Source organism: Hoplias malabaricus, chromosome X2 (assembly GCF_029633855.1).
Source record: "Hoplias malabaricus isolate fHopMal1 chromosome X2, fHopMal1.hap1, whole genome shotgun sequence".
Lineage (NCBI taxonomy): Eukaryota > Metazoa > Chordata > Actinopteri > Characiformes > Erythrinidae > Hoplias > Hoplias malabaricus.
The window spans coordinates 8,458,957-8,481,074 of NC_089819.1; the positions used below are offsets into that span (position 1 = coordinate 8,458,957).

Below are 22,118 nucleotides of genomic sequence, written 5' to 3' on the forward strand. Positions count from 1 at the left end.
AGGAGTTCAAGTATCTCGGGTTCTTGTTCATGAGTGATGGGAAGAGCAATTGTGAGATGTGCGGTCACTATACCGGACCGTCATGGTGACGAGAGAGCTGAGCCATAAAGCAAAGCTCTCAATTTACCAGTCAGTCTACGTCCCCACTCTCACCTATGGTCATGAGCTCTGGGTAATGTGATAGTGGATACAAGTGGCCGAAATGAGCTTTCTCTGACGGGTTGCTGGGCGTACTTTCTGTGATCAGGTGAGGAGCTCAGTGATTAGGGAGGAGCTCAGAGTAGAGTCACTGCTCCTTCACGTTGAGAGGAGTAATTTGAGGTTGTTTGGGCATCTGATGAGGATGCCTCCTGGACGTCTCCCACTGGAGGTATACCAGGCACATCCAACTGGAAGGAGGCCCTGGGGTAGACCCAGGACATGCTGGAGGGATTATATCTCCTGGCTGGCCTGGGAACGCCTGGGGATTCCCCAAGAGGAGCTGGAGGAATTTGTGGGGGACAGAGACGTCTGGGCTTGTTGCCACTGCGACCCTGAAATGGATAGGCTGAAAAGATGATGATGATGATGATGATATTCCCAAAGCAGCTACATATTAATCTATGCTCAGGGCCAGGGTGTTCTAGAGTGGCATTAAGTCCACCACACTCAACTTTGGATAAGTCAATCTTTTAGTCAATCTTTAGGACAGGCTGTTTTTTTTTAAACCAGAAATAATTAATCAGTACCTGACCTCATGATGAGGAAACAGCACCTAACTTTACTGCCGACATTGTTGTGGTTTTCAAACGCAGCGATTCCTATAAGACAAGGGGTAGTCCTGCCAGTGGAAAAGCAACAAGCTTTAAGTGTGCCGAGCTGAGCTGTGTTGAGTTGACTCAAGAGCCGGACTCACAGTGGACAAGTCCCTTGTTTTCTGACACAGGCAGCCCAAATGTAGTTTAGCTTAAGATGAACGTAATATTTAACTGACAGATTGAGAATCATTACCTTATATCATCTTGAAAAAGATGCAGCAGGTAGTGTCGCAGTCACACAGCTCCAGGGACCTGGAGGTTGTGGGTTCGATTCCCACTCCGGGTGACTGTCTGTGAGGAGTTGGTGTGTTCTCCCCGTGTCTGCGTGGGTTTCCTCCGGGTGCTCCGGTTTCCTCCCACAGTCCAAAAACACACGTTGGTAGGTGGATTGGCGGCTCAAAAGTGTCCATAGGTGTGAGTGAATGTGTGTGTGTGTGTCTGTGTTGCCCTGTGAAGGACTGGCGCCCCCTCCAGGGTGTATTGGAGCCCAATGATTCCAGGTAAGCTCTGGACCCATTGCGACCCTGAATTGGATAAGCGGTTACAGATAACGAATGAATGAATGAAACACCAGTGAGGACTTTCAACCCCTCACCTTTGAGCTGTGTACACAACTGTAAAATGTATTCAGTTAGCACAGTTAAAGTATGTGAAGTCATTTTTAAAATAAGCAGTTTTCATTGCTGATACCTATTTATACCCTGATTATCCTCAACTATTGTTTTAGCTGTGAAAAACTTGTGCATTGTGTACAACTGCCCCAGCTAATACTACAACATACCAACACTATCGATTAATGGTCAAATTAATATGGTATTTATTGTAAATCGTAAATTTATACTGACTGACTATCATTAGAATGAATAAAAAAAGTCTAAATGTCCTGTTACTCTTTTTAACATCTAAACATATGTTTCCTTCACAATTATTAGCTGCTAATTATTAATGTGTTAATGTAAATAAATATAGAGCAGAAATCAAAATAATACATCAATGTATATTTTCATAATTTTCCTTTGTATACATGGTAGGATAACAATAAGAACAGTTACTTTGAAATTTAGAAAAAGGTATGTTGTAATTTTGATCACTGTTGTCTTAAAAAAAAAAGTCAAACTTTTATTTTCCAGTGACAATGGCAAAATGTTTTTATTTTTACAGAAAACTAATGCCTCAACAACTAAATATGCAAATATTCAAGTATTTTACGTAAGTATTTTATTTTATGTCCACTATTTGTCTTTATTATAGATTTTTTTCTTTTCAGAAGACACACATTCAGAATCTCTATAACTACAAACACAATAAACATGCTGACTCTTACTTTGAGTGAAACATCACAGGAGAAAACCTTTAGCTTTTTTGTTATATTATAAAAAAGTTAAATAAGCACAATTATATAAACTGTGACTTCTATTCATAAATTGCAAATTTTACAACTAAGTATATACAATGAGCTGTAGATGAGTGAGAGAACAGAGTTTTTCTCTTTGTGAAGGAGTGTATACTAACTGGATAGCTAATTATATAAACGAAGAAACGTGATGAAATGTGTAAAAAAAATGAAGAAGACATTCAGAAAAACCTGAGTCTCGTTTGTCCGTCACATCGTCCGGGGATTCTCTCATACAGAAGCCTTCCTCTTTTGCACTCAGGAAGCACTGACAGCAAAAGACACATGCAGACAAGTTAAAAAAGTTACTGAATTAAGTTAACCTGCAAGTAGGGATAATAATAAACTCATAATATTAATGATATGACATTTAATGACGCATTCTAATCGATTTCTTCCATTAGAGTACACTCATAATTTGTGTATTAATGTAGGTGAGAGGCAATTATACTGGCAATAACTGAGGCGTGACCCAGTGCTGATGTTTCAGAGGTGATATTCACCCATGATATGTGGAGGGAGTAACTAACATGGAATTAATGCTTATGCTATCCACACCACCTGGTTATACAATGACCCATCATGTCAGTTTACAGATAATTTGCAATAATTTTTCTACTGTTCAATCTTTTTCCATTCATTTTAATTTCTTTTTTTAATAAGGATAGAAATATGAATATAATTTATAATTCTAATCACTTTATTGATCACTGTGCTTGCACACAGAGGAATTTGTTCTCCGCATTTAACCCAATCCGTGCAGTGAAACACACATTTACACACACACTAGTGAACATAGGGAACAGTGAGCACACATGCCTGGAGCAGTGGGCAGCCCTAGCCACGACACCCGGGGAGCAGTTGGGGGTTAGGTGCCTTGCTCAAGGGCACTTCAGTCATGACCCATTATATGACAACTTTCACACAACACACAGTGACATGCGCATGGAAAAATACACAGTAATAACAAAGACCTTAGCACCCCCCTTGGATACAAGTACGCTTCCATCAACTTCAAATCTAGAACTATCAAACTTTGCAAGATTTTAGATCCTACTCCTAAATAATGTTCTTCTGGAAGAACAACATTCACTGGTGTTATATATCATGCAGACTTAGTGCATATCTATATCCATGTGTGTATTTGTTATATCATTAAAAAAGCATATCACACTGTTTGAATAAAGACTATGAATGTATGTTTACCTGTGTGTTCATCTTCTCTTGCCAGTCTCTTCCTCTCTGAGTCCCTATAATCAACAGATATGGGTAGTAACTAGGCGTATTTACATTTTGTAAAATTATTTCTTAAGGAAAAAAATCTTAAATCTATAATGTAAGTGGGTTGTAGGGGATATTGCATGATGGTACTCGGATCCGCCCAGTTAGGGCTAACATGGGTGGCATGAAAACGCTAACAACTACTGTGCCTCGCACACGGCGGTAGCTGGAGAAGTTAAATGATAATCTAAGGTTGGCTAGGCTGACAGTTAAACCAAGCAAGTCTAGAAGTTAGACAAGCAGAAGATTTCCTGGCAAGAGTTGTGGGCGATGGCGGCAAGTCGTATTACGTTTTTGCTAGGAGCAACTTATGATGTCCACACAACACCGCAAAATCTTGGACAGTTGGTGCGTGAAGACCCTAGTTGTTGATGGTGTACACAGGGTTTGGCACGCTGAAACATAATCTATCAGCTTGTAAAGTTGGTTTGTCACAGGATCAGTATACATGGAGACATAATCAGGTGCTAAGGGTTTTAGCATGTTTGTTGGACAGCAAATAGCTAGAGGTTATTGACGAGTGGCTATAGTAATAAAAATGTTAGGGGATTTTTAGCCAAGTCAGCCACATCCCTGATTATGCAGTCTGGCATCAGGGGCCGGAAACTAAGGGCAGCTGTGAAGGAGTTTCAGAAAATGAAGGTTGTCTACTGAAGGTCAACTGAAGGTCTAATCAGTAGTTGTGGATATGGAGAGCACAGAGTACTTGGGGAAATGCACTGTAGAGATACTATTGTGATTGTTGGTGATGTAGCATGTAAAGTTCACATGGAACTGGTGGCACTGAGCATGCATTAACGGTGCCAGTGGGGCTTGGTACAGTCACCAGGGAGGCCAGCGTGGATTTACAGTTGTTGATGGTTAAGGGTAAGGTAGGACTGTAAAGCTGGCTTGGAGGGTGGAGGGTCTGGGATGCCAGATTTCACTCTTGAGCCTTTTGGAGGTGTTGTGGGCTTAATTCAGCGAAACACCAACAAGAGGAGGTGCCTACCTGATGACCCCTCTGAAGAGCTATTGATACAGTGGCTGGTTGGGTACTCATGGGCTAGGCTCAATGAGTAACCGTAGTTGTTAAAGATAGCTAATTGATGACTGGATCATAAACAGTCACAGAAACCTTAGTGTTGAGGTGTAGGATTCCACAGGAATTTTGTGGCTGCAGATAGGAAGAGAGTGTGGTGGGCCCTATGTGAAGCTCTAATAGATTGGCATAGGATATTTTACATTTTATCTTGTTTATGATTATAATTACATGTCATATTTCTCATCCTTAGATTTTGATTATTAGAAGTATTTTATGCTATTACTCCATTTCTATACATTTTAACATTTTTAATTTTGTGTGCGAAAGAGATATTCTTTAATAAAATGCATGAGTTTATGCTACTGTCACCTGTAGCCGTAAGGAGTGATGTTGTGTGTGAGTTTCTGCTGCCCCCTGCTGTTCACCCCATACACACTCATCCTCTGCTGCAGGGATGAGGGGTTTATATTTTCCTCTGGAGAAAACTGATTATACAACTCTTTGGGAGCCGAACTCTCAGCACAGGGTGTGTGTGTCTTTCTAAATCTGAGATTTACATCTGACTGGGATGAAACATCTACTGTCCACTGTTCCTCTTCTCCATCAATGCAGCCTGAGACCAAAAACAATAACAATTACCAACTCTAAGATATGACAATAAATGCCAACCAATGAAACAGAAAGAAATTTAACTGGCCTCTGAACAACAGTTCACCTACAATTTTCTTAACTCAAAATTCATGGTAATGTTATTTTATTAAATTGACAATTGCTTAATTGTCATTACACAGTGAGTAACTAGAATAAGTTGAAAGTGGAAGATTTATTGCAGTTAACATATTTGTCCCTCTTCAAAATAAAGACAAAGGGTCTTTTCAATACAAATGAATGGGAGATGATTCTCAGCAGCAAAAGCCTGAAACTCTACATACAGGGGTTGGACAATGTAACTGAAACACTTGTCATTTTAGTGTGAGAGGTTTCATGGCTAAATTGGAGCAGCCTGGTGGCCAATCTTCATTAATTGCAAATTGCACCAGTAAGAGCTGAGTGTGAAGGTACAATTAGCAGAGGGTAAGAGCACAGTTTTGCTCAAAATATTGCAATGCACACAACATTATGGGTGACATACCAGAGTTCAAAAGAGGGCAAATTGTTGGTGCACGTCTTGCTGGTGCATCTGTGACCAAGACAGCAAGTCTTTGTGATGTATCAAGAGCCACGGTATCCAGGGTAATGTCAGCAAGAAGGACGAAACACATCCAACAGGATTAACTGTGGACGCAAGAGGAAGCTGTCTGAAAGGGATGTTCGGGTGTTAACCTGGATTGTATCCAAAAAACATAAAACCACGGCTGCCCAAATCACGGCAGAATTAAATGTGCACCTCAACTCTCCTGTTTCCACCAGAACTGTCCGTCGGGAGCTCCACAGGGTTAATATACATGGCCGGGCTGCTATAGCCAAACCTTTGGTCACTCATGCCAATGCCAAACGTCGGTTTCAATGGTGCAAGGAGCGCAAATCTTGGGCTGAGGACAATGTGAAATGTTTATTGTTCTCTGATGAGTCCACCTTTACTGTTTTCCCCACATCTGGGAGAGTTACGGTGTGGAGAAGCCCCAAAGAAGCGTACCAACCAGACTGTTGCATGCCCAGAGTGAAGCATGGGGGTGGATCAGTGATGGTTTGGGCTGTCATATCATGGCATTCCCTTGGCCCAATACTTGTGCTAGATGGGCACGTCACTGCCAAGGACTACCGAACCATTCTGGAGGACCATGTGCATCCAATGGTTCAATCATTGTATCCTGAAGGCGGTGCCGTGTATCAGGACGACAATGCACCAATACACGCAGCAAGACTGGTGAAAGATTCGTTTGATGAACATGAAAGTGAAGTTGAACATCTCCCATGGCCTGCACAGTCACCAGATCTAAATATTATTGAGCCACTTTGGGGTGTTTTGGAGGAGCGAGTCAGGAAACGATTTCCTCCACCAGCATCACGTAGTGACCTGGCCACTATTCTGCCAGAAGAATGGCTTAAAATCCCTCTGACCACTGGGCAGGACTTGTATATGTCATTCCCAAGTCGAATTGACGCTGTATTGGCCGGAAAAGGAGGCCCTACACCATACTAATAAATTATTGTGGTCTAAAACCAGGTGTCTCAGTTTCATTGTCCGACCCCTGTATATGTCTATGAACACAGGTAGTGCTGTAAAAGGAGTTGTAGCAGACAGGCAGAAACCAGTATACAAAGACTTAAGAGAAAGTGAAATGATAAAAGCATGCAACAGAAACAAAAGATGTTCCACGGTACCCATGTATTGCTTACAGCACAGAAGCATACATTGGCCTCAACAGTTTGCAAATCATTGTGTAAGGGAAAACTGCAATTACTATTGCAGTTACCTGTGTAGCTCTTGTCCTGAAGCTGTGAACGTACACTACTCATGCACTCTGAACCACTAACAGAGGCCCCATGCACTGCCCCAAAACTACCCAAAGTGCCTAGCTGCTGCTGGACAGGTCCAGGATTGTACAGCACAGCGGCAGATTGAGTGAATGACAGTTCTATGTAAGACTGTGACTCTTCTTCCATAGTCCAGTGAGGGACCTGAAGATGAGGAGGTGGATAATGAATGTTTGATTCCAGATGACCTGTGGCTTCACTCTCAGACTGGGGGATGGAGGCACTCAGTCTATGATGAGTTGTTATGTCACTGAAGAGCTACAGATACCCACACACATACACACACACACACACACACACACAGACACATACACAAAAAGATTGTCAAAATTAAAAATCTAGCACATATGGAACTACATTATTTTACATTCAATTAGTCTCAGTAAAGATTACTGTTAAGACAATGTTTGTGTTTGTTTTGGTAGCTCAACTCTGTTCCCAATAAATTTGGGAAGCTGTGAAAAATAAAAATAATATACAAAAGTAACTGTATTGTTTTGTAACAATATGTGCCTGCTTTCAATTTAATCAATTGAAATCAATACATTTTTTAAAAAGTTGAGACAGAAGCAACAAAAGAATAGGCAGGAATAAGGCAGAAATTGGACAATAAACAGAACTAAACTAGGGAAAGACAAAGACCAAAATAAGCACAAAACATGACCAACAAGACAAAGACCAAGGAATAGGGCTTATATACATACAATAAAAGAAGAGACACCTGTGAACAGCAATCACATGATACAGTAGATGGCATGGCAAGAGATCACATGAAGGGGCGCACAGTCTAGCAAAAAACAGACTATCAAGGCCAAAATGGCCAAAAAACGCTTAACACTGTAGAAAAAAAAATCTTAATAATAGGATCAATAGGGACAATAGGATCAATCACAAGTCTGCTATTTTGTAATGACATGTCAGGCCAGTACAAAAAAATACATGGAAGTGCATATACTCCAATGTAGAGACAGAGAATTAAAATGCAATTGCCAGAATCCTGACAACTAAGCCAGCTTAACACACTGAATAATAAATACACTTAACAGACTCTACTTGTGGGCGGAGTCTCTGTGGCTGGGACTAGGGGTCACATGAACATGGTTAAACATAAACAAATAGAGCCCATGGTTGGAAATGAACAAGACAAAAACAATACCAGGACAGAAACAAAGAACAGAGAGTAAAAAGTGTGAAAGTGTAAAAGAAAAGAAAAGAGAAAAAATCTACCCGATTTTCGATTCAAAAGAAATAAGTGACAGCTCAATGTCCTGGACGCTTTGGACAGCTCATACAAAACATCTCAATTGTAGCTCACAGCTGTGGAGAGATTGCAATGATTTCCAAAGGAAACGGTGAGAGCTTGAAGAACCAGTTCAATTCATTAACGACTGCAGTAAAAAGCTCTTAAGTAGTCCATAAAGACAAAAGACATCAGTTTAGTTTTCATCATACTATGTACATATGAATTATGAAATGAGTGTATAAAAGTATTGAAGTAAATAGTATGCATCATCAACTTTTCACTTTAGCACTAGAAGCGCATAATTCTGTCTTTTAAATACAGTGACACCCAATAAATAATAATTATTAGCACTGGGTTAAATTCCATAGCCCATGATATTTGCCATAATTATCCTGTTCATAACTTAGGAGCCATAAATATTTAGCATAACTACTGTATGAATGTTCTGTAGGCTCCTATCTGTGTCAGTCTTCCTGTGGCAGGGATTTTAAGTGTTCAAGCTGGTGCTTATATGAATACATAAAAACAATATGAGTTAGAAACAAACAGAAAATTAAAAAAAAAAAATCAACTAATAAATACATACATTAAGAAAGAATAAATTCAGAAACTTAAAAAGTCAACTGAATTAAGTTAAAATGGTTTCCTTTTTAATGTATTCATTATCTAATCAAGTGACCAGGAACTACATACATTAGAAAAACAATGTATTAAAATTATGTATGAACATTCAGGAGATAAAATCATTGACTGAAGGCAAAAGAAGAAAATAGTCATTGTCTCTCCAACTCTACACACACTTGCTTGGGACAGACAAACCAGTTTTTTTTTTTCTTTTCCCCAGCATTTTGCTTCACTCTCACTTTGCTCCAATGTAAATACAGAGCAAGACATTCAAGGTTCACTGGATCATTTAAGTTATCTGTTGTCAGACCTCTGCTGCTCATAAAACCATAATTTCATAGAGAAAGGTTTTAAGTGAGGCTGTCAGTGCAGGCTGATTAAGGATTGATGGACATTTCAGATTGTCTTTATCGGTCTCTCCAATACACTGCTCATGTGGCATTATAACAGAGACGTTCAATATAAACTCGGGGTTCCTTCATCTGTTCATAATTCAGATCCTTCTTTGCATTTATGAACATGCATTTTTGGCTCCTAAAAATGTGTTGCCTTGAACAAATCTTCAAATATTGGAATGGATGTGAACAATGTATTGATTAAAGCATCTGTAGTAAGGTCATCAAGTCTTTCAGTATTTATAGCTCTGAGATACATACAGGTGAAAAAGAACACCATATTTTTTCAGTTTCTTTCTTGCTTCCTTTACACAGAATTATCTGAAGCAATCTATGCCACATTATTCATTCTTTCTTCTGGCAAATCTGCCTCTGTGATTCTTGTGAATTCATTCTACATTCTCTGCATGTTACACACGTGTAACTGTACCGGGCAAATTTCATTCAGTCATTCTCTTCTCTGATGAGACATCTTCTCATGGGACTGCTTGAACCTTTAGGTTTACTTGCTTAATTTGCTTTATACTATTGAAATTACTGCTGAATGCTTCTCTTTGGAAAACCTGATAATTAAAAATTCTGCTTCACGTGGAACTTAAGGAATATTCACTCCACATCACAAAATAGCTTTTGATCTCTTACCTACAAAGAACTTTGGACCAATGTGAATATTCATTCATTCATTCATTATCTGTAACCGCTTATCCAATTTAGGGTCGCGGGGGGTCCAGAGCCTACCTGGAATCATTGGGCGCAAGGCAGGAATACACCCTGGAGGGGGCGCCAGTCCTTCACAGGGCAAAAACCCTCTCAGCTGTGTCATGTGACAGCTATGGATAGACCCACAATTGAAATAGGCAGCCTAAGCAATACAGCGACCTCCAATGTGAATATGAAACCAGTAAAAAAGTGATCTTTCAATTATGCCTTGAAATTTTGCAGAACAATCAAACACAACATGAATCTTCTCATGATTGAGGGTTATATGGTAAGGAATTTACCAGATTTCACACAGCCTGTGCAGTCTTTCTGGTCTCTTGTAAGCTTCCATTCCAAGAACATTACACCTTAAAAAGCACAACTTGTTTGAAAGGTAATGGCATCTTCCACTTAGGAAGATCTCTACATGTTATCAGAGAGAGATACCTCTTCTCCAATTCTTTCATTGAAATCAGATTGCAGTATGTTAATTACATCATCTGGAGTGATTACTTGACTTGAGTTATGACTTTAAGTGTTAGAGCTTGTGGGCAGTTCTAACCAATCATCAGAAAAATGGGTTTGGCAATATGCTCAAGGTGGGACGATGATTTAAGACTCTCCAGAGTCCATATGTGTATTCAATTAGCAGGTAGGAATTCATGTGTGTAACTGTTCTTAGAGGAGAACAACTCCTTATAAGCAGGACTTTTACAGTTTTCCCTTATGATGACACCCCAGATCATTTTAGCTTCACAAATGAATAAAGAGTTGCTTTGTGAATACAACAGAGCATAAACATGAAGTTCCTTATCTGAATTACTTGGTTTTGACAAAGATTAGTACTACTGCTAACATCTGGGTGCTACTGCCATCTTGTACAACTAGAAAACATCACCAAGGAAGCTACATCCAAAAGAGGTGTTAATCCTTGCTCTTATTTTTAGCAATCTTCAAGTAGGTCTGTGTTATGTCATTTTGAATATGTGTTCCAGATCTGGTTACTGTAGCTCTTGGATCAAAGGCCAGGATTCATATAGCCAAAGCAAGTTTCTCACTGAATAAATAACTCAGTCAGTGAAAGGTTTTTAGTGTATTAGTGACATTTCTGAAAGCCATATACTAAAAAGCACATGCAACTATATCCTGATGATGGTTGTGAAAATCTTGGTAACTTCAGGTTGTTTCTTGAAAGCCACAATTTTCTGGTTCTTGATCTTTGCTTTATCAATATCACTTTCCCATAATGCATAATAAGCTGTTAAAGGATTGCAAGCTTTACTCGCCCTCCAATGTTAGGGACATCACAGAATAATTTAAGCTTGGGGATATTTGTGTACAAATTGATTACCTGTGGTCTTTTGGTTCCATCTGGTGCTTAAAGAGCATGGGTAGCTTTTTGATTCTCAGGTCCATCATTAAGAATATGCAGAGCCATGCAGACCCTTGCTGTGGGTTATAGCTCATATACAGCTGTTTAAACAGTCCATATATTTTCTTAAATCAAACCTCTCCCTTGAAGGTCAATTTAGCCAAGCATGTAATTTGTCTCAGAAGCCTTTGGCAATTACAAAAGTCTGACTGTAATGTGTCGGGATGATGTGTTAGGGAACACAGCATACTCATTGTAGGAAATACAGAGAATTGATTGTAGGGCATTTTTGCACCTTGATCTGCACTTGGGAAGTGGCTGAGCACTGCTTCTAAGTTGCAGTGTAATTCACTGAGGTTTGATACTTACAGTAGCCTGTTTCCTTTTGTACAGTTTCCAAGGATGTCACTTTTCTCATACTGTGAATTCTGGTGGGCTGAATGAGATATCAGGTTGTAGAGATGTCCATGTCATTTTATGCAAGTCCAAGTCAAGTCTTTGAGGGGCAAGTGTAAGTTTAGTCTCAAGTGTCTCATCATGAGTCACCTTGTGGGTGAAAAACACAAACGACTTGAACACTATTGCTATTTATTATGTGTTTAAATCATGTACTTTACTGTCAGTTTGTAAGGCACACATTATAGTTTCAAAACTGATCAGTTGTTTGATCACTGCCACTGCAAGTCAACATTAATTTATAGATAAACAGGTTGTTATTTTTAATAAATACCAAATAAGAATAAAAATGTAGTATCTTTAATTCAGTAGGTTGTACTTTGCTGCAGAGAGCACAGTAACAATAAACATCAGCCTGCTAAATTAACCAGATAATTACAAATAAATATACAGCCTATAGGCTTAGTCCATGTAATATTATAAATAAAGTTTACAAAATAATAATTATTATTATTAGCTCAAAATACCTGCAAAAGCCTTTAAATGGTCTTTCAGTCTAGTTCTGTAGGCTACATGGGGAAGACTGCTGACTTGACAGTTGTCCAGAAGACGACCACTGATACCAATAGTGTCACAATCAACATTAATAGAGAGGTGAAGGGAAGGAAAAGATGTGGTAGAAAAAAGTGTACAAGCAATAGGGATAACCGCACCCTGGAGAGGATTGTGAAACAAAACCCATTCAAAAATGTAGAGGAGGGAATTCACAAGGACTGGACTGCAGCTGGAGTCAGTGTTTCAAGAACCACCACGCACAGATGTATGCAAGACATGGGTTTCGGCTGTCGCATTCCTCGTGTCAAGCCACTCTTGAACAAGAGACAGTGTCAGAAGCGTCTCGCCTGACACTTATGTTTTCTGATGAAAGTAAATTTTACATTTCCTTTGGAAATCAAGGTCCCAGAATCTGGAGGAAGAGAGGAGAGGCACAGAATCCATGTTGCTTGAGGTCCAGTGTAAAGTTTCCACAGTCAGTGGTGGTTTGGGGTGCCACGTCATCTGCTGGTGTTGGTCCACTGTGTTTTCTGAGGTCCAAGGTCAACGCAGCTGTCTACCAGGAAGATTTAGAGCACTTCATGCTTCCTGCTGCTGACCAAATTTATGAACATGCAGATTTCATTTTCCAACAGGACTGCAGTGCCAAAACTACCAGTACCTGGTTTAAGGACCATAGCATCCCTGTTCTTAATTGGCCAGCAAACTCGCTTGACCTTAACCCCATAGAAAATCTATGGGGCATTGTGAAGAGGAAGATTCAGTACGCCAGACCTAACAATGCAAAAGAGCTGAAGGCCAGTAACAGAACAACCTGGGCTCTCATAACATCTGAGCAGTGCCACAGACTGATTGACTCCATGCCATGCCACATTGCTGCAGTAATTCAGGCAAAAGGAGCCCCAACTAAGTATTGAGTGCTGTACATGCTCATACTTTTCATATTCATACTTTTCAGTGGGCCAGCATTTTTAAAAATTATTTTTTTGTATTGGTCTTAAGTAATATTCTAATTTTCTGAGATACTGAATTTGGGGTTTTCATTAGTTGTCAGTTATAAGCATCAAATTAAAAGAAATAAACACTTGAAATATATCAGTCTATGTGTAATAAATGAGTATAATATACAAGTTTAAATTTTTGAATTGAATTACTGAAAAAAATCAACTTTTCATGATATTCTAATTTTATGACCAGCACCTGTATTCTCTACACAGTAATCACAAGATACTGGCTAACGGAAATTCAGTAGGTTATCCCTTCATTAGAAATGTACAGCAACATCAAGGAATGTTCATCAAATTGACAGCAAACATCTGGACATTCACTGGTTACTTTCACTTTACTGGTAGTTTTCATAAATGACTAATGAAACATTTGTTTAAAAGAATAAGAATTTATAAGAATATAAAGGAAATTATAAAGGAATATAAGAATTTATTTTTGGTCTCCTAAGCTCCTCCAACCTTCTGCTGAATGCAGTTCTCACACCCATCTATCTACACATCTCTCGCTCTTGCACACTCACATAAATACAGGAGGCTCTGTGGGCTTCCACTAACACACATTCTCCATGTATTTCTCTCTCTTTCTGTCTCTCTCTCTCACACACACACACACACACACACACAGAGGTATTTATGTAGGTCAGCCCTCTGGTCTTCAGCTGATGATAATCCAGAGGAATGTGTGTAATCAAATAAAATGATCTTGACTACATGATAAAACCCATAAGTTGCTTATTATTATTGCTTATTATTGGACCATGTCATTACAACCATAAAGTGTAAACTTTTCAAGATGGGTGGTGACCATCGTGGACATTTTCAATCCAACTTTTGTTTTTTCAATGGGAAGAGGGTCATGCGACACATCAAACTTATTGGGAATCTCACAGGATAAACAATGATGTGCTTGGTTTTAACATAACTTTATTCTTTGTTGAGTTATTTACAAGTTTCTGATCACTTATAAAATTAGTTCAAAGTGCTGCCCATTGTGTTGGATTGTCAATGCAACCCTTTTCTCCCACTGATAGCAACACCGCAGGAGAAATGTTAGCACAGGCTTTGAGTATCCGTAGTTTCTTGTGAAATTCCCAATAAGTTTGATGTGTCACATTACCCTTTTCCCATTGAAAAAAGTTGGATCTAAAATGGCTGACTTCAAAATGGCCGCCATGGTCACCACCCATCTACTAATGTGCCACAAACAGGAAGTTAATATCACCATTCACTATTCCCATTTTATTAAGGTGTATCCATAGAAATGGCCCACCCTATAGATTATTTCACACATTCCAAAGACTTTCTAAATTTGTTTAATGCCCAATTTGCACACATTATTTATGTATGGGTTAGTACAGTTAGTGTCAGTATTAAATTAGGTTTCTATTAACTCTGACTTGTGCATGTTTAGTGTTAATTTACAAAGTAGCATATATGTTAGTGTTTGTTAAAACTGGTACCTTCCATATTTTGAGTGGGATTTCAGAGAAAATGCCCTTAAGTTCAGAGAACGAAGCTCCCAGTAGCCACTGCAGACTCGTAGTTCTCAACATGAGGTTAGCTATGACATGGTTAACACAAGGGAAACACACCAAATACTCCTCCTCCTGAAACACATGTATGCACATAAACACACAAACGCACAGTCAAATACACTGTATCTGTGTCACAAGTGGGAACACATTTCAGTCCAATTCAAACTATATTATAATTTAATTCCTGCTCCTACAGACCCTCTACCTCTTAAGTTCATTATAGAAAATATATTTTTGCAGTCCAAAGAAAAATATAGGAGATGGAAAAAACTTAAAATCTTCTTCAATTTGAATGGAAGTCTATGTAAAAAATATATTCCATGTAACTTTGGAGCATTTTTATTGGTTCATTTCTATTGTTCCTCCTGAAATTTTGATATAATAACCTAAAAACAGACAAAAAGAGAGGTATGTTTTTCTCTGGATAACGAAAATATATAGAAAATAAATATTAACACTCAAAAAATGAGAATAAATTAATAACATTTTAATGAATATCAATGAATGGTGATAAAGTCAAATGCAATGCATGCTTCTTTGAAGGGAACTTCTGATTTTGGGCTTCAGGAGTTTGCAGGAAGAGGATGAGTTCACAAATTGGTTATAGTTCTTTGCTCTCAGTCTAAAATCTCTGTTTATACAAACTGGATGTATAAACAGACTGTTTGACTTTAGCTATTTGACTTGCCAGTGTCACGGATCACGGGGCGGACTGACGGAGGCGGACGCACTTGCTAAAACACGAGGAGTTTATTATAACAAAACAAAGAGAAGCTATAAAGAAAACAACAAGACAAGGATATTAAACTAATAGGGACAGGAAAAACACAGAACGACAAAACTACGAAACAAACATGACCTGATTAGACAACGGGAGATAAACAATACGACTTGAATTGGGACAAAACAAAGGTGAAACAACGACAAAAGGAAATGAAACGACGACGGGGGGAACTTCGGAGACAGACAGGTAACATGACCGACTTGAATGAGGACAACGGAGAAACGTTCGATGACAAGGACAGACACAAGGGAACTTAAATACAAGACACAAACGAGACACACCTGGACAGATAACGAGGAGGACGGGTTAACAAATGACAGACGAGGAGGCGGAATAAAGGCGGAGACTATAACATAAACAAACATAGCCATGTGCTAAAAGAACACATGGCCGGAAAAACAGACTTGACGAGACGAGGGCGTGACAGCCAGAGTGTTTTAGTATTATTTTTAGGAATAAATTTCATAAAAATTTTAAATGTTTGTTCATGTAAATATTTTTTTGAGATTACTACTAGACAGATGTGCAAAAGTATAAAATAGAAAAATGCAAATAAATTTTGGGTACTGGCATTCCTTTGGGACAAGGTGGAGGTGTCAACTAGCAAATGGGGGGGGGGGGGGTAATATCTAGCAAAAGATGAAAGAAGCAATGATTTGACAGTTTATTCATAATTCATTTTAAAACACAATTATTGTAAAAGATTGTCTACATGTATCAAATTTATTTTTTTTATGAATTTATTTTTTGTGAGTGTGTGTCGCACTGTGAAGGACTGGCGCCCCCTCCAGGGTGTGTTCTTGCCTTGCGCCCAGTGATTCCGGGTAGGCTCTGGACCCACCGCGACCCTGATAAGCGGTTACAGATAATGGAAGGATGGATGGATGAACGAATACATAATTTGTGCTCTTAGATCTTCTAAAGGCTATTGTAGATTTTGTTGGCATAAGAAAAGTCTGTCTCTTAGCAACAGATCTAACTTAGATATGGAAATGAATGACACACTGGCTTAACATGACCTGAGCATGTCACCAAGCTTCAGCGATCATTTGTCCATTGAACTATGCTTTTAGTAGGTATTATCTCTTTGTGCTTACACACACACACACACACACACACACACACACACACACACACACAAAGACTACCTCAGTTGGCAGCACACTGAACCCCTGTCTGTCAAGCCATCCACACACACTTCTCTCTGATCTTAGAAGTGTATATAGGCAGATCTGAGAAACACACCAGGCAATATCTTCCTCATCACACACCAGAAAGACCTGAGAACACACACCCACAAACTCAAAGCAGCAGTATATGTTCATCCTCCAATATCACACATAAACATTTTAGGGATGAACCAAATATTTAGGAATAATTGAAAAATAATGAAAAGACTGGATAATATACAGAATAATGTTTTTAATGACTCTGTAATTTTTTTTTGTTCCCAGATGTAGACAGGAACCAGAATGGAAATTTCCTCCTTAGCTTCAGGACAAGTTCGAACTACCACTTTAACAGAGGTCAGACATAGATGTTGGACAATTAGTTCTAGAACGGGGGTCGGCAAACCTCGGCTCTTTGATCTTTCTGATGCAGCTCAGCTTTTGAAAATAATTAATGAGTATTTAATTAAAATGGATTTTATTTTAGTGCGTTAATTTTCAAAATGTAATTCTATGAAGATTATGGCGATCTTGTAACATATTAACATTTAACACTTTAAACATTTTAATATTTAAAATATTTTTGTCGCTCTTAATACACGTCACAACTTCCAATGTGTGACACCCGCCAGTGTGTGGTTTCTTGAACTTTTTGACAGCTGACTGCACGGCGCCAGTAAAAGGATGACAGCACACAGAGAGAGGCCAGCATTTTTGTTTGCTGCCAGTAGATAATTTAAGTTCGGCATTTATTTTTCATTACTACATGGACTCAAATAGACATTGAGTATTTTACTTAACCTTCAACCCAACCTCTTTTTTTCGGAGTTAAAAATGTTTTGTTGCATGCAGAAAAGTTATTTCATTTTCTCTGCAGTCGTTCATTGATTCCATAAATGTAACACAGTATTGTTTGTTTATACATAGCACAAAGGCAAAAAAACCCTGTTATACGCAGTGTTATTTCATTTCAAAAGGGTTTTGTAACTCCATTTCTCCAGAGAACAAAGAAAATATGTATTAATTAATGAGTATAGAACTACAAACTACACTAACCTTTATATCCAGATCCTCTGTCTTGAGGCCAAACAGAACGAAGGATGAGTAAATCAGCAACAGGTTACTGAACACATCACCATATACACTGTAGGCAAGGACCATATTTAACATAAACAAACACAAAGGAGAATGCTAAATGCCTTCAAATAATCACAGGGTTTTTCCAAAATTCACCACAGAGGTATTTAAACTTTTCCCTCTGGTGGCTTCCTTGTCTTTTTTTTTTTTTTTTTGAGAACCACACCCAACCAAAAATAAAATGGTCAATATGCAAATTAAAAAAAATAAATTAATAAATAGCGATAATAAAAAGACAATTTCTTCTCGGACAAACACATTCTATTTTAAAGGTGCACTATACAAGATTTTATACATATATATCTTTAAATGACTCATTTCAATGTAAAGGTATAGTGGAGTTGTCATGAGCATGCTTTACTGTTCCCAAGGCCATGTTTTCATCCCCAGGATGACAAAAAGCCCTGCCCTTTGGAAGCTCACGTTTGTTTTGCTCTCCCCAATGAAACTGGCCCTTCCCTTGTTTCTTTAAGCAAGATGGTGGATTCCACTACCAAATATTCAGGACAACTCAACAACACACGTTTCTCTGCTGGGTAAAATAAAAGTATCGTATAAGTATAAGTATTCTGAAAGGATTTAACTCAAGTGTATTCTCCTAGAAGGTCTCTCCTGGGCAATGACTCCTCACCCTGCTGATGTGGGGTGATGAAGCACAGGGAAATACTGCTTTCTTTTCTCTAACTCCACCTTACAAGCTCATGTAAATTGAATTTCTGAAGATGCCATCATGCTGTGTTGTTTCCATTTAGGGCATTTAATTATTTACATTCAGGGCACTTTAATTACTTTTCTCAGGGTTATTTACCTTTATCAGTGTTAAAACACAATGTTCAAAGGTGCCTGTTAAGGTGAAGCAGAAAATTCAAATGAGACACTGACTACTGCAAAGAGGGATCTCTATTTGCCAGAGCTAACTCAGTTGCCTTTTATTCCTATGCTTCGGACCTGTAGGAGCATGGCTTTTCTACACTCCCAGCCAAGGAAGTCTGGTTTTATCGCCTATGCACTGGTCAACTGTGCTCACATGCACTAGTGAGAGCTACCTTGCACCGTCGCTGCACAGCTTTCACACCAACAGAGATTTACTACACTCTCCATGTATGAATTAATTCCCCTGAGCATAGTAACTACCCCTGTTCTCCCTTGACTTCTATATATTCTTTGTTGGTTTATATCCTTTGTGTTACTGTGGACCTCTGGAAGTGCTTTGAGTGATGGCAAAGCAACAAGTAAATATCTTTTTTTTGCTCTGTTTTCTTGAGTGACTGGCATGATAACGTTAGCTGTTATGGATATTATGAATTTGTTGTGAGTGAGTCAGTGTGACGTTTTCAGCTTCTGCTCTAAGCAATGAGAAGACGGGAGTTGGGGTTGAGGGATTGTGTGCACGTGTAGTCCCATTGCCCAGTGTGTTGTATAATTTCTATAAAAAAGTATCAAATGAAATTGAATGCTCTTGAGCAGCTGCATGAGCATATGTTCACTAGGCCCAATGCCAACTGTGGGCTGTGAAGCAGTGGACTATGTTTTTGACAGCTTCAAATACTGCAGCAAAAATACAGTGTTAGTACACGTCAATTTAGAAGAAATCTAGAATGAATAGGTTTCCACAAACATGAACATCAGAGTCCACAATGGATGCAGTTGAATTCAATCATTATAATGGATGTCTCTAAACGTTTGAACATAAGTAGTCATGAACACGCAAACACACACTAGGGACAGTGAACACACAACCAGAGCAATGGGCTGCCAACCACAATGGTGCTGGGGGAGCAGTTTGTGGGTTAGGCACCTTGCTCAAAGGCACTTCAGCCATGAATGAATTTTAACTTTTAAAACTGAACCAGCGACCCTCCGGCTTCAAGCTTGCTTCTCTAACCTCTAATCTACTCTAACGTCACAGCTATCCATATAGATCAAGTCATCAGTAATCTATCAACTCACAGTTTGCTGTGATGTTCGGTGCAGTGCAGAATTATCCAGCAATGGCTAAACTGCAGAGAAAGAGCCAAGAGTCTAATGACCACACCCTGTGAAGCTTGCTCCTGCTGCAGCTCCCCCAGCTCCTACACAGAGAAAAACACATACAAATACACACACAACATTCACATTGTCTTGTCGGCAGTGAGTCTCAGCACTGTTATGCTTTTTTTTTTTTTTATTATGCGGCAAAGCAAAGATAGCAAGTGGCAAATAGTGGCAAATTGTATGAAGCATCTTTGCAAAGACCTCCAGCAAACCCTGCACCTCAGCAGTAGATCCTGAATCCAATGCCACTGGATAAGCAGTTAAAGAAAATAAATGAATGAATGAATGAATAATTCCAAATAAAACCATATTTGCCTAAGTCAGAAAACACTGGATAAAATGTGCCAATCTGATTTTGCTGTTTCTGGCATAATATGTGGAGACTTAACAATTGTACAGTCCACCAATCTGAATACCCCCCATCAATATGTTGGAACCGCATTTAAAAGCAAACATAAAGAACAGGCTAAAAGTGTGAAAGAAACAATAAGCACAAAGAAAACTAGGCAGAATCAAGAATGGAAAACTTAGAGAACCAAGCAAAAGGCTAAAAACAAGTGTTTTCTCACTCAGTCCTCACTGCTGAGGTAGGTAGTGACTCATTTTCATGTAATGAAATAGGTGCTGAAACCAGACAATTTGAATAGGGATGTTTAGACAGGGTGACAATGTTGCTGTGATCTTTGTGGTATATAGGCCAAAGCATGCCACATACATTTTATCAAGACCCCAGGGAACTTTGTTAACTTGTGGAAAAAAATATTTAATAAGACATAATTTTGGGTTGTATGAACAGTGTCTGTTTCTGATGTGACCTGCAGAAGAATGGCTGTATTTTCATCCACAGTGATGATGTCATAGTGGTGAGTTGCTCCCAATCTCTGCAAAGTCTGACCATAGCTCCTTTCCAGCAGAGTCATATTATACCTACAGAACAGATTCACAAGACATTTGATCAGAAATATTGACTTTAGGTCCTCAACTATAAAGACAACGTACAATTAATGGCTTCTGCTACTATAATATTCATCCATTTTGAACATAATTTGTTAGTTCTTTATATGTACTCTGGAGAAGCCTAAAACGGTGGCACAGCAGGTAGTGTCACAGTCACACAGCTCCAGGGACCTGGAGGTTGTGGGTTTGATTCCTGCTCCGGGTGTCTGTGAGGAGTTGTTGTGTTCTCCCTGTGTCCACGTGGGTTTCCTCCGGGTGCTCCGGTTTCCTCCCACAGTACAAAAACACATGTTGATAGGTGGATTGGCGACTCAAAAGTGTCCGAGTGTGTGAGTGAATGTGTGTGTATTGCCCTGTGAAGGACTGGCACTCCCTCCAGGGTTTATTCCCGCCTTGTGCCCAATGATTCCAGGTAGGCTCTGGACCCACCGCAACCCTCAACTGGATAAGTGGTTACAGATAATGAATGAATGAATTAATTAAATCTCCTTTTATATTTTGTGACCTAATTTCCATTAAAAGTATAGGTAGTAAGATTGTCATCATGAGCTCATCAGAACAGGGCTGGAACCAGAATGTTGTGTGTGTATTTGTATGCTGGAAACTGAGAGGCCACAGGGGTATTTCATTCAGGCACAAGTTAAGCTATAATAAAATAAATAATTATTTGAAATTTTAATATTTTCATCTGGGCTAATATCATCTAAAGGTGCACTAATATAAACTCTTATAACCCAAATGATACAAAAAAAAGTCAATAGTGAACAATAACCATTTAAGTATGAAAGGACTGAAAAATATGTTCGTGTGTCTTTTCCTTTTGACTTCTCACTTCTCTGGACATCCAGCTCTATGGAGATTTAATAAGACCTCTAATATTCATTTTTCGTGTACATCCACTCGACGGATATTATACCCCCGCAGCATTGGACTGTGGAACAATGAAACTGTGTTTTCTGGTGTGACGGGAGGAGCTGGAGAGACGTTTATGATCCAAAACTAGTCATCTGGAATTAGTTCCCTATCGTTCTAATGGCTCAAAGTCATCTAGTCTAAACCCTTTCAAGAAGAGAAGTCATTACTGAGGCAAAGAATACCCTTTATTGCAGAAGAAATGCTGGATGAGCAGGTGTCCTCCTTATTAACTTTGGTTTGCAACAATGTCAATAAATGCAATGTGTTTGAACAAAATATAGAACTTGCTGTGTTTTAACTAGGATGCAACAGCACAAGAGCCA

At 38.9% G+C, this 22,118-nt stretch overlaps 1 protein-coding gene across 6 annotated transcripts in view; it reads right to left on the bottom strand.

Moving 5' to 3' along the window:
- Positions 1-1,973: 1,973 nt before the first annotated feature.
- Positions 1,974-22,118, bottom strand: part of LOC136677040 (protein shortage in chiasmata 1 ortholog-like) — a 46,321-nt gene continuing 26,176 nt past the window's right edge. For 5 of the 6 annotated variants that reach the window (XM_066654399.1, XM_066654397.1, XM_066654398.1 and 2 more), the window contains exons 23-31: positions 20,739-20,850; positions 19,840-19,961; positions 17,809-17,896; positions 16,732-16,863; positions 14,725-14,871; positions 6,913-7,231; positions 4,865-5,108; positions 3,397-3,440; positions 1,974-2,458 (exon numbers count right to left, since the gene is read on the bottom strand). In XM_066654399.1, coding sequence (XP_066510496.1) covers positions 2,373-2,458; positions 3,397-3,440; positions 4,865-5,108; positions 6,913-7,231; positions 14,725-14,871; positions 16,732-16,863; positions 17,809-17,896; positions 19,840-19,961; positions 20,739-20,850 — 1,294 coding nt within the window. In that variant the 3' untranslated portion in view covers positions 1,974-2,372. The remainder of the gene's footprint in view (positions 2,459-3,396; positions 3,441-4,864; positions 5,109-6,912; positions 7,232-14,724; positions 14,872-16,731; positions 16,864-17,808; positions 17,897-19,839; positions 19,962-20,738; positions 20,851-22,118) is intronic. The other variant, XM_066654401.1, reaches the window with a different exon arrangement.